Here is an 11442-nt window from a genome sequence, read left to right as displayed (position 1 = left end):
TTTTTTTTTTTTTTTTTTTTCCTTCCATCTCTCCTATCTATTCTCTTTAGGGCTCTGGTATCTCTGCCTCTTCAGTACTTCATGGCATGGTTTTTAAAAAGGAAACCGAGGGAGATGTGACTTCTGTCAAAGATGCTAAAATAGCTGTTTATTCCTGTCCTTTTGATGGCACAATAACTGAAACCAAGGTATGTTGGTGTCCTAAATATGTTCTGTAGCAATTTATGCACACACATTCAGTACTCCGTGTGTGGTTTTTATAGTAACAGTGTTAAGACCATAACATAGTTTGGGAATTGCTGAGCTAAAATGTCTTTACATAAGGACTGCTGACATGACAACATACAACAAAGATCTCAGTATAGAAACCTTATTTGAATGCATGTAGAATTGAAGGCTGAGAATATTTTTGTGTTCCCTGCGCATAATTTAGTTGTGCTTTCATGAATCTCTAACCTTTGATACTAACCTAATTGTAAGAACCTGTAGCATGCCATGATGGTAGATGATTTAAAATTATCTTTAAAATTAAAGACACTGGGTTGAAGCTGCATTGTAATGGCTTTAACCTTTCTTCTATTGAAAAATTCTGTAATGAGGTTGGCGACTGCTGTAGCTTCCTTGATGACATGTAGGCTATGCTAAGAGGTTTTATCTTGTCTTTCCCTTTTATCTGGTATAAATCAGTTTGGACCATTTCTTCCCAATGGCCTTTTTCCATCCATTTATGGATGACACTAATTATTTTTGTTCAAACAAATTACCATATATTACCTTCCCCAATATCTGGCTTATAGTTTAACAGCAGGAGTGGTGACTGGAAACTTATTTTGTATTTGAATATTATGGTTATGACTTTCTTCTTTCGCAAAGATCTTAAGCTATGCCAGGCCTGATATCTTAACTATCCTCGAGGAATATATTTTGGTAATATTCTGGACAGGTGATTAGTAGATTTTGGCATTGCTGTACATCATGGCTGCTTACTTTTGAGGACAGATATTACATCTTTTCCCTATAGAGCATGCTGAGCTTAAGTAAACAGGCATTTTTAAATAGTTGTTTGTGCATAGAATATTACACAGGGTACAAACTATGTCTAACGGACGCTATTTTTGACCATACTGATGTTCTTTGTTGACACGAACACTCTGAATTATGGGCTAGATGTCCAGGTAATCTTTATGGAAGGCTTTCAGTGTGAGACTTTGCCTCTGTTGATGGTCCAGAGCCCAACTTTGTTGACCAGAAATCAATGTTAAACTCCTCCATCGTTCTCACTCATGACTGAGACAGTGATTAAACATGTGTTGTTGTTATGAGTGGCAAGGGTTTGTTACAGCTTGTCAAAACTTGTCTCTTAAGACCTTGCATACTAGTTCACATGATTTGTAAATTTAAAAATATTCCCTTTTCATAGGGCACTGTGCTGATAAAGAATGCTGAAGAACTGATGAGTTTCAGCAAAGGAGAAGAAAATCTAATGGAGCTGCAGGTTAAGACCATTGCTGACGCTGGTGCAAATGTAATAGTAACAGGTGGCAAAGTGGCAGATATGGCACTTCATTATGCCAACAAATACCATCTGATGTTAGTCAGGTAAGGATTATAATGACCTGATGGTTGAAAATCAGGCCTATTAAATGCATCAGATATTTTTTCTGTATCTGAATGTCCTCAAGTATATGTATGTATTTGCCTTCTAGCATAGAGTGAAGTTGAGTACTTATTTTAGGCCAGTGGAATTTATGGTATCTTGGTAAACATAATTGTGGCTCTTTGATAGTGTACCACATCTTGTGTGATGTATAGCTTTGTTGTAATTATCTATATACCAGGGGCGGGCAGTTATTTTGGATGGAGGGCTGCTTGAGTTTTGGTGAGTTGTTGGGGGCTGCAAGAGTAGCCATGCCCCTTGAGAGGTGTTCCACCCCCTGATTGCCATCTTGGGACCAGAAGTCCCACCCTTAACCCCTAACCTTTGCCACTGGAAATCCCTCCCGTTGCCCTCCTGGAAATACTCCTTTTGGGAGTGGAGGGTTGCCATCCTGGAACCAGAAAAAAATCAAATTATACACTAAAATTCAAACAGCTACTATAACATATTTTAATTTTATTACAGAAAATATTTTTGTCGTGTTTTGTGTTTGCGTAGTGTATATACAGAAGATTGCATAATAACTCGAAGTCTTACTTTTGTATGTTGTGTGTGAGGTGTAGTTGGAGGTGTGGCTCTGTATGTGGAGGGGCAGTAGGGTATGTTGGAAGTATGTGTGTATGTAAGTGAGGCTGTGGGGGCAGGGTGTGGGTGTCAGGTTTGTGGGGGGGTTTGGGGACTCCACCTACACACTCTTCCCCCATGGGGCAAAGCCCACTGGCAACAGCAGCAGCAGGTGGGGCACTTGGGGTGCTCATGCCAAGTGCAGGCACTGCTGCCAGCGGTATTGTGGGGGTGAGGAGTGCAGTCAGGCTGGCCTGCCTCTATCGCACGAGGCTCCCCATGATGCATGTGCAACACCTGCACTTGCATGCTGTTGGGGGAAGCCCTGCATGATGGAGCCGGCTGCCTTCCCTGCTTCCTGCCGTGTGGGTCTCAGGACTCTGCTGGAAGTAGAGGGAAGCCCTGGCCCCTGCTTCCCTGTGGAGTCACAGGACCCATACAGCAGGAGTGAAGGCAGCGGGACTTCACCCGGTGGTACACGAGTGTGGGAGCTGCGCATGCGCTGCAGGGACCCCTGTGTGATAAAAGGTGGGCCAGTCCCCTCGCCCCCACATTCAGTGCTGTGTGGAGCCACACACTGCCAGTGGCATTGCCAGCACCCGGTACAAGTACCCCTGCCTGCTCTTGCTCCTGCAGCTGGTGGCAGGGACTGTGTGCCATGGGTGGGGGAAGTGTGTGTGGGGGTCCCACACCCTGTCCACCTGAGTTCTGTGCTCCCACTATCCCCCAGGTGTGGGCTCCATGCTGCTGCCAGCCCTAGCTTCATGCTCCTGCCCAGCTGCAGCTCCCTCAACACTTCTCTGCCTGGTACCCAGAGCAAGTGGGACACCAGGGAAGCCAAGCAGGTCCTCCGGTGGCTGCAGCAGTGGCGGCAGCAACAATCCTGTCCAGAAACTGTGCACTGGCTGGGCCGGGTCCATCTTTGCATAGGATGGGAGTGAGGTGGAATAGGGTATGTTGGGTGGGGGGTGTATGTGTGGGTGCCTCGCTCCCACCCTCATGGGTGGAAGGCCTGGGTTGGATGCTGTTAGTTGGTGGGTACCCACCGGCTATATTTTTGCCTGCCCCGGTATATATTGTCGGGCTCTTCATTTGCAAATGACGTTGCAATTCAAGAACTGAGAACTCTTCCTCTTTACTAAATCTAGCAGTAAATACTGAGTAAGCAGGTTGGAGTAACACAAGCTGCTTTTTGTAGTGTGCAGAAGTGTGTATTCCAACTACCAGTAGTTTATAAATGGAAGCACTGAAATCTGGTCATTTAGTCACATATATAAGTAATATATATATTACCTATTACTTACACACACACCATACATGCACACACACAGTCTGTTCAGTTTAGGCAGTTTGTGCCTAAAATAAATAAAAAAAAAAATATATATATATATATATCTGCATCTACGTATAAAATGCATTTTCTTTATAAAGTGAATTAACTTGCACACTAGAAAGTGACTAAATGGCCAGATTTCAGTGCTTCCATTTATAAACTACTGATAGTTGGAATACACACTTCTGCACACTACAAAAAGCAGCTTGTGTTACTCCAACCTGCTTACTCAGTATTTATTGGTAGATTTAGTAAGGAGGAAGAGTTCTTGAATTTCAAAATATATAAAAATAAATAAAATCTTGGCTGTGTGTAGAAAAGGTAGTTCTGTTGATACAAATTTGAATTGACAGTTAAATGGTTAGAGCTACATTTTCAGAAATCTGGCATTGGATTCCCAGGCAAAGCTTGATCTAATACAAAAACCTGATGGGAACTGGTAGTCTTTGACAGGTGACTAAATCTGTTTCCCTTTTGGTACAGTTCAGAGATGGGCATTGTTCTCCTAACGGATGGTGTAAGGTTTAATAATACAAAATGATATTTAATTACACGAAGTTTAATATCCTAAGTAACAAATGCTTACAGGATTAAAAAATGTGTTTTAGTTGCATTAAAACTGATAACATTATATTTGTCAGCATGAAACAATTGCAGAAGTACGCTAGTGATGACCTCATCATATTGTAACTTGATGCCCTCATCATGTTGTAATAGCCATCACTAAACTAGTTTGATAGCATCATGACACTACCAGATTACGTAGAAAAGGTTTTTCTTTATACATATAGTTTTGGGAACTGCATCACTAAAAGGAATCCTTTTTTTTTTAAGGTTGAACTCAAAATGGGATCTCAGGAGACTGTGTAAAACTGTTGGTGCAGCTGCTCTTCCTAGACTGGTAAGCAGTGTACAAACAAGTTGGGGGGTCGGGTGCGGAGAGACCTTTTGTCAATAGAATCTTCTGATTTCTGTTTTTTCTTTCCAGATTCCACCTACGCCAGAAGAAATGGGTCATTGTGATAGTGTTTATTTGTCAGAGGTTGGGGATACACAAGTTGTTGTGTTTAAGCATGGTATGTTTCTTTTCAAGGGTGATGCAGTGGTACTGTCATTAATAGATGTGGTTATAAATGTTTTCTGTTCTGATATATTCTCCAAAGAATTATGTCTACTTGTCTTTACAGAAAAGGAAGATGGCTCCATAGCTACTATACTTATCCGTGGATCTACAGACAATTTAATGGATGATGTAGAGAGAGCAGTAGATGATGGTGTTAATACTTTCAAAGTACTCACTAGGGTGAGTAAACTTCCTCCTCCCTAAGTTTTTAGATAAAGATGTTTGGATTAAGACTATAGCGTGCTGATCTTAATTGTGATGCTTGGATGATATAAAGGATCTTGAAGCCATTTTGCAACCTCTGCATGTGGCCATTTCCTCTGTTTCCTCTACAGCTACTATGTAGGGAATGAGTTATGGCTAGTGCGCTGAGTGGTCTCTCTACTGTTAGCCAAGATGCAGTCCCTTGTAGACAGATAAAGCTGGTGTGACTAGACAACACCATGCCCAGGGAATCAGTGGGTTGACTTGACCATTTCACCAGGCTTCTGTCATAGCTATTGAAAACTGGTTACAGCCAACAATCTGGACATTGCTTTGCATTACCTTTGGTGATGATGGTTTGAGTTGTATAAGCAGGCTTAGAAAGCATACAGGAAGCAAGTTGAGTTTCTGTATTAGGACAGCTCAGTTTTCTAATAAAACTCTACATTTCAGTGCTGCAATTAAGAGGTTGACTTGAAAGTAGCAGAAGTAGTTGAAGACCTTTATGTGTGCAGGTTTGATAAATAGTATAGGAAAAGCTTTTGGAAATGCTTTTATTGGTCAGATGTTTTTTAATCTTGCTAATGCTTGAGTAAAGTCTATGAGTTTTTTGTCAGCTAAGAATAACAAAATTGTCCAACTGTTTGGGAGAACAGTTATGGGATAGATAGTTCAGCTGGAGAGAAGCTACCAATCTACAGTGTTTTTCTTATATTTCCAAAGCAAGTTGTGTTGTTGAGTTTTATGAAAACAGATTTATTCTTGGTGCTTCTATTTTGTTGCTTTTATAAAATAATGTGCCCCCCCCTCCCCCCCACTATTTGAAACTGGATATATTTTTACCTTTGGTGATTTAACCAGTAAAACCTACCTCTACACAAATGCAGGAATAAAAATCAGCTTTAATATTCTCCTCATATTAAGATTACAGAAATTGGTTCTAGAAGTTAAAGATGTAATAGTTTCTGTGGAGTAAAGATGCATTGTCACTTAGCTGACAAACACTTAATGATGTATTTTCTGGGGTTTGGTTCACAGGACAAGCGTCTTGTCCCTGGAGGTGGTGCAACAGAAATTGAGTTGGCCAAGCAGATCACGTCCTATGGAGAGGTGCATCTTATCATTCTTTGTTGTTGTTGCTGCTTATTATAAATGTTTTACTATTTTACGTACTAAACAGTTTTCAAAATTTACTTTAGACATGTCCTGGGCTAGATCAGTATGCTATCAAGAAATTTGCTGAGGCCTTTGAAGCCATTCCCCGAGCACTGGCAGAAAATTCTGGAGTAAAGGCTAATGAAGTTATCTCCAACCTGTATGCAGTGCATCAAGAAGGCAACAAAAATGTTGGATTTGATATTGAGGTTAGTAGTCCCATACTCTTTGTCAATCCCTTGCAGTTGAGGATGTTTGTTTGCCATGAATGTGTTATCTGTGGGTCTGAAAATGGCTGATGAGGCCAATCCGGGATTGACAGACTCTCAGTGACTGGGTGTTGCAGGATGGCGTTGAGAACACTCTTGTCAACAACAGAATCTCAGTTAAGAAGGTCTTCAAAATGCTTCTTGATGGCTTCCCTTTCCTTGATCAGGCCTCCTCCATCCTTGGATGTCAAGAGGGTTAGTCTGAGTGCTTGGACCGTAGATGGCTTTGGGTTTGAAAAAAATGTACGTATCATGGATGTTAGTGAGTGGTTTGAATGTCTTTCACTGTGTCTTCCCACCATCTGTTCTTCATATTGCAGGTTCTCTTTTGGATCTCTGCTATAGCTTGTTTGAGATTCAGTTTCTTTTGCTTGGAATTGATGTGGCTTGCTGTTGATCAGCTCTTGGATCTCTTGGTCATTCTTATCAAACCAGTCTTGATGTTTCCAGGTAGAGAAACCAAGTGTCTCTTTGCAGGCGCTGATGATGGTGGACTGAGGCACCAGGCACTGCTGACATTCTTCCATTATTGTTGAATGGAATTCTCTAGGGTTTGGGGGGTTTTTTTTGTTTTTTGTTTGTTTTTTTTTTGAGGCACTGGTGAAAGAGGTCTCTCTTGAATGGGTCTTTGTGTCCTTCAGCATTGATCTTCCATTGGCATTGCTTCTGCTTCTGCTGTTGTTTGGGAGCTAGTTTGAGTGACATGACTGAGTGGATGAGTCAGTGATCAGTCCAGCGATCATTAGCTCCCAGCGTAGCTCAAGTGATGCAGACATCTTTGCGATCCCAGGCGGCACAAGCAATGGCATAGTCAATCAGGTACCAGTGCTTAAATTGTGGGTGTTGCCATGATGTCCTGTGCCTGTTTTTCTGGCAGAACAGGGTGTTGGTGAATCCATATTATGCGCATTTGGGCCAGAGAAGGATGCCATTGGAGTTGACCTTTCTTACTCTTTCCTTGCTGACGGTTACGGAACCAGAGGTTTGAGTTTCTTCCAACTCTGAAGTTAAAATTCCTGAGAAAAATAAGTTTGTCTTCACCCGGAACATGAGAGAGGATTTGGTCAAGGCTGGCATAGAATTCCTCCTTGGTTTCATTGGTGGCATCAAGAGTCAGGGAGTACATGCTGATGACAGTGGCGTATCAGTTCCCTTTCATTCAGTTTAAGATGGAGTCATGAGTCATAAATTCTGATAGGGAACTCACTGAGCTGATTTATGAGTTCATTCTAGATGGCAAAACCAACTTGGGGAAGCTGGCATTCTCCTTCCTGTTTGGCATTCCAGAAGGGGGTGTAGCCACTGCCTTGTTCTTCGAGCTGCTCATCTCTTGCTCACCAGGTCTCACTCAGTGCACCGATGTTGGTGCTTGAGTTTTTGAGCCTTGATTGTGGTGTGAAGTGCTCTGGGTGTTCACTGTTGCAATTGTCCCTGAAGGTCCTGATGTTTCAGGTCCCAAAATTGAATGTGTGTCTTGGTTGATTTTGACCTCAGTAAAGGTGATCCCACTGGATGTGGTTCTCCAGCCAGGAAGAAGATAGACAGACTGTGTTTAGGACACCTTTTCTAGCTCCCTTCCCATGTGGGGTAAGCAGAGAGAATCCTGAAGAGGGCTGTGCAGTCACTGTTGCAGTTGCCAGATTGTACTCCTGCCTCATCCAAGTGTGAGATGACCTTGTAACTGTCATCTTCATGGCAGTTCGTAACTGGGAGCTTCCGGACCACTCAATCCTGTTTCCATGGTCACTAGCTGGTTGCCAAAAGGGTTGAAAAATGTGCTCATTTTTATGGAAGACGCCCGAGTGTGATTTCTTTTACTGAGGAGAAGCTGCCGTGTGGAATAATGTATAAGCTGATGTATAAGGTGCTGCTATAGTGGTTGGTGGTGTGCTAACAGTGTCCAATCCATTAAACACCTAATGGATAAGAATTGCATTACCACATAAATAAGGGACAGCTTATAGGAAAGTTGTAGTTCTTCAACAGCAGATAAACCAGCATTAAAAACAGGGTGGGCATAGTTTTGTGTAGGTGAAATGAAGCTATGCTCTACTCTGGGGGAGGTGCTTCTGGTAACTCCATTTATTTATTTAAGTTGGTTGGAAATCTTATTTGTTAGAAGAACATAAAATCAAGGAAGAAGCACTATTTCATTAACATCCATTAGACAACTGGTGTTCAGGAAAATGCAGGAAGATCTACTCTGAAGTGAGGGGAAAAAGGTGAGAACTTTTGAAGAGATTTTATTTTTTGAATTATTTTTTTTCTGGTGACAGGCTGAGGTTGCAGCTGTGAAGGATATGTTGGAAGCTGGTGTATTAGACACATACCTTGGAAAACACTGGGCCATCAAGCTGGCTACAAATGCTGCAATAACTGTGCTCAGAGTAGATCAGGTAGGTTGAAAATCTGCCCTTAGGAGCAATAATATTGAAATGGTTGTCTTACTGTGTAGAATGCCTATGAGACCTTCTTGTAAAGTATGCAAGGCATTACAAACAAAATGGTAACCTGAAGATGCATTATTTGTATTCAGGTCCTGAAACAGTGGAGCATGTAACTGCACTCTGTGAGATGATCATGTTTGCTTTCATCTCTGGCCTGTGGTTTCTTGCTCTTTTCACTTGTGACAATGAAGTTTTCAGTTCTGCTAAGAGTTAAAGAAGATGCATATCTTATCTCAGTAGAAGATGGCTTCCATTTTTCATTAATGAAAGTACTTCCTATGGTTTAAAATGGAAGGAGAATTCAGTGTGGTTCTTGGTAATTAAAATGATGTGGTATTTTAAGCAATATTATAAATAATATATTTGCTTATAACTTGTGTAGATTATTATGGCAAAACCAGCAGGTGGTCCAAAAGCCCCCAAACAAGGCCATTGGGATAAGGATGACTGGAAAGATGAAACTGCAGAATAGTGTGCAGTAAGGTACAGTGCAACTTGCTGTTAGAGAGGTTTTTTTGCATGAGTGCATTTACAGTCACAAAAGTAATCTTGCACTTGCTTTCAAGAGCACTTGAATGGGTAGTGTCACTGTCTAACCATCTGTTTGTGGTCTTCCATAAATTGTACTTTAATTTGAATTACTTCAATATTACTATGGGGTAAGTAGAACAAGTAGACCAAAGTTCTAGCTTTTACTGTATTACAGCAACAGTTGTTTAAAATTAACCTGTAGCAGGAAATAACTTGCAGCCTATGTCATGCTGTGAAATTCTGATTCCTGGAGATAGAGATTTAAGTGTAAACAGTTCCTAGTTTTAAAATGTGTTTAAACACTTCTCAAAATATCTTGCATATATCCTACTCGCTAGTTTGTATTCTGCAAACTGTTTAGATAATATTTTTTTCTAGTGGCAAGGCTGTAAGTTGCATGCAAACCTGAGATTTTAACAGGTTCTTTTGTGTCACCTGCTGACCATCCCATTGCCAGTTATTAAAGATGTAACCAAGGAAGTTTTTGAATTGTTGGCTAATATACAAATAATAAGACACATTCATGAGTTTGTAAGGGTGTAAAAATATTGAACCTGCATGAGTTTAGTGAATGAGGATTTAAGTGCATGATGTAGGCCACAAAAATCCCAAATAGTTAATGTAATGTTTTTTTGGTTTTTTTTTTTTTTTAAGATCATCATGGCAAAACCGGCTGGTGGACCCAAACCTCCATCAGGAAAGAAAGATTGGGATGAAGACCAAAATGATTGAACAGTTTAACTGTATTTCCTAAATAAAATAGGGTTGTGTGTGTTTTGTAGTACTCCAGTTGGGGCATGTTCTGATGTCTTATTCCTCACATTAAGTTATGAGACTGTCTAGTAAAAAGTGCAGAATCTCTACCACGTCAATAAATGCACTTGCAATATAAAATTTGTTAGACGGTTTGTTCCATTAAATAATCTTTTAGCCTTGTTTTCTCTTTATATTGCAAGAGAAACTGATTTTGCTTTCTAAGTGTTAATCTGACTTGAGTTATTTAAAGCACTTCTTTATGTTCTGGTAGTGTGGTGGGGATTTTGTAGCTGTGTTGATGGTCCAGGAATTAAGCAAGAGGCAAGGCTTTTTTTGAGTGGTATCTTTCATTGGACCAACTGCATGGCTGGGATAAAGTTAGATATGTTTTCAAATGCAAGGCATTCTCATTAGACAAGCATCTGAATGCAAAGTCCTAATTTTATCCCTAGCGTGCAATTGGTTCAGTAAAAGATACTACTCAAAAAAAACCCTTGCCTCTTGAATAACTAACATAACTCCTGTGTTCCTAATATTAAAAAAAACAAACTGGCATCTGTGATTTTAATCTTGAATTCAGGGGGTGGGGGGGAGGAATCAGTAAAGTGCTGGACATCAGGGCTGTACAAAGCTTCAGTAGCTGATTTCAATTTGGAGATTTAGCCCGATTCAGCAGCCGAATCCAAATTGAATCGGGAGACCCATTAAAAGGTCCGAATCAAATCAGAAGCCTCCAAATCTATTTGGAGAGATTCGGCTGTAGACTATACAGGCAGCAGTCCTCGATGCTGCTGGACACAGCTGCCTCCAGCTGGTAAGTCTGTTGTGGGCGGAAGGGAGAGGGAAGGGGCACTGGAGTGTGGGGGCTGGCAGATCAACACCCCCCACAGCAAGGGAGGAGCTGGGACAGTGGCTAGGACAAGCTGTCCAGCAGGGGTAGGAAGGCACAGGACTCAGAGGGGGACTCCTGCCACTGCACTGCTGGTCTGGGAGCTACTTTTCTGGTGGCTTTTCTGTCGGCTCCTGCTGCTGGTCCAGGAGGGCATGGGAGCAAGCTTGTGCTCCCGGATCTGCATGCCCTGGGCTGTGCTCCACAAGGCGGGCGGAGCCAGGGCTGCGCTCTAGGAAGCTAGTCCTAGCTGCCCGCCACTGGGTTGTGCTCTGCTCCGCAGGGCAGGTGGAGACAGGGCTCCATTTTTCACCTTGCACCAACCTTTTTTTTTTTATTGTTTTAGGTTAATCAAAGTTTCCTCCTGTGTTAAAACTGCAAACATTGAAAGAGTTTTTTAAGCACTTCTATTGGAATTCTCGAAATAATATACAGCAGAGTTGCCCAGCTATTCATAGTGGTAGCTTTTCACTTGAGATGTATTTTGTAGAGCCATTAGCTTCTATCTTAAAAA

At 41.5% G+C, this 11442-nt stretch overlaps 1 protein-coding gene across 2 annotated transcripts in view; it reads left to right on the top strand.

Annotated features, from left to right (window-relative positions):
- CCT8 (chaperonin containing TCP1 subunit 8) overlaps positions 1 to 10177 on the top strand; it is a 16355-nt gene extending 6178 nt beyond the window's left edge. Inside the window, exons 7-16 of one of the 2 annotated variants that reach the window (XM_019528796.1) lie at positions 51 to 188; positions 1421 to 1599; positions 4389 to 4455; positions 4543 to 4630; positions 4742 to 4857; positions 5920 to 5991; positions 6081 to 6245; positions 8582 to 8701; positions 9135 to 9235; positions 9938 to 10022. In XM_019528796.1, coding sequence (XP_019384341.1) covers positions 51 to 188; positions 1421 to 1599; positions 4389 to 4455; positions 4543 to 4630; positions 4742 to 4857; positions 5920 to 5991; positions 6081 to 6245; positions 8582 to 8701; positions 9135 to 9224 — 1035 coding nt within the window. In that variant the 3' untranslated portion in view covers positions 9225 to 9235; positions 9938 to 10022. Of the gene's footprint in view, positions 1 to 50; positions 189 to 1420; positions 1600 to 4388; positions 4456 to 4542; positions 4631 to 4741; positions 4858 to 5919; positions 5992 to 6080; positions 6246 to 8581; positions 8702 to 9134; positions 9236 to 9937 lie in introns of both variants that reach the window. The other variant, XM_019528797.1, reaches the window with a different exon arrangement.
- Positions 10178 to 11442: the final 1265 nt, after the last annotated feature.

Source organism: Crocodylus porosus, unplaced genomic scaffold (genome assembly GCF_001723895.1).
Source record: "Crocodylus porosus isolate Cpor-Errol unplaced genomic scaffold, CroPor_comp1, whole genome shotgun sequence".
NCBI classification, from domain to species: domain Eukaryota; kingdom Metazoa; phylum Chordata; order Crocodylia; family Crocodylidae; genus Crocodylus; species Crocodylus porosus.
This window is presented reverse-complemented; position numbering and strand designations above follow the sequence as displayed.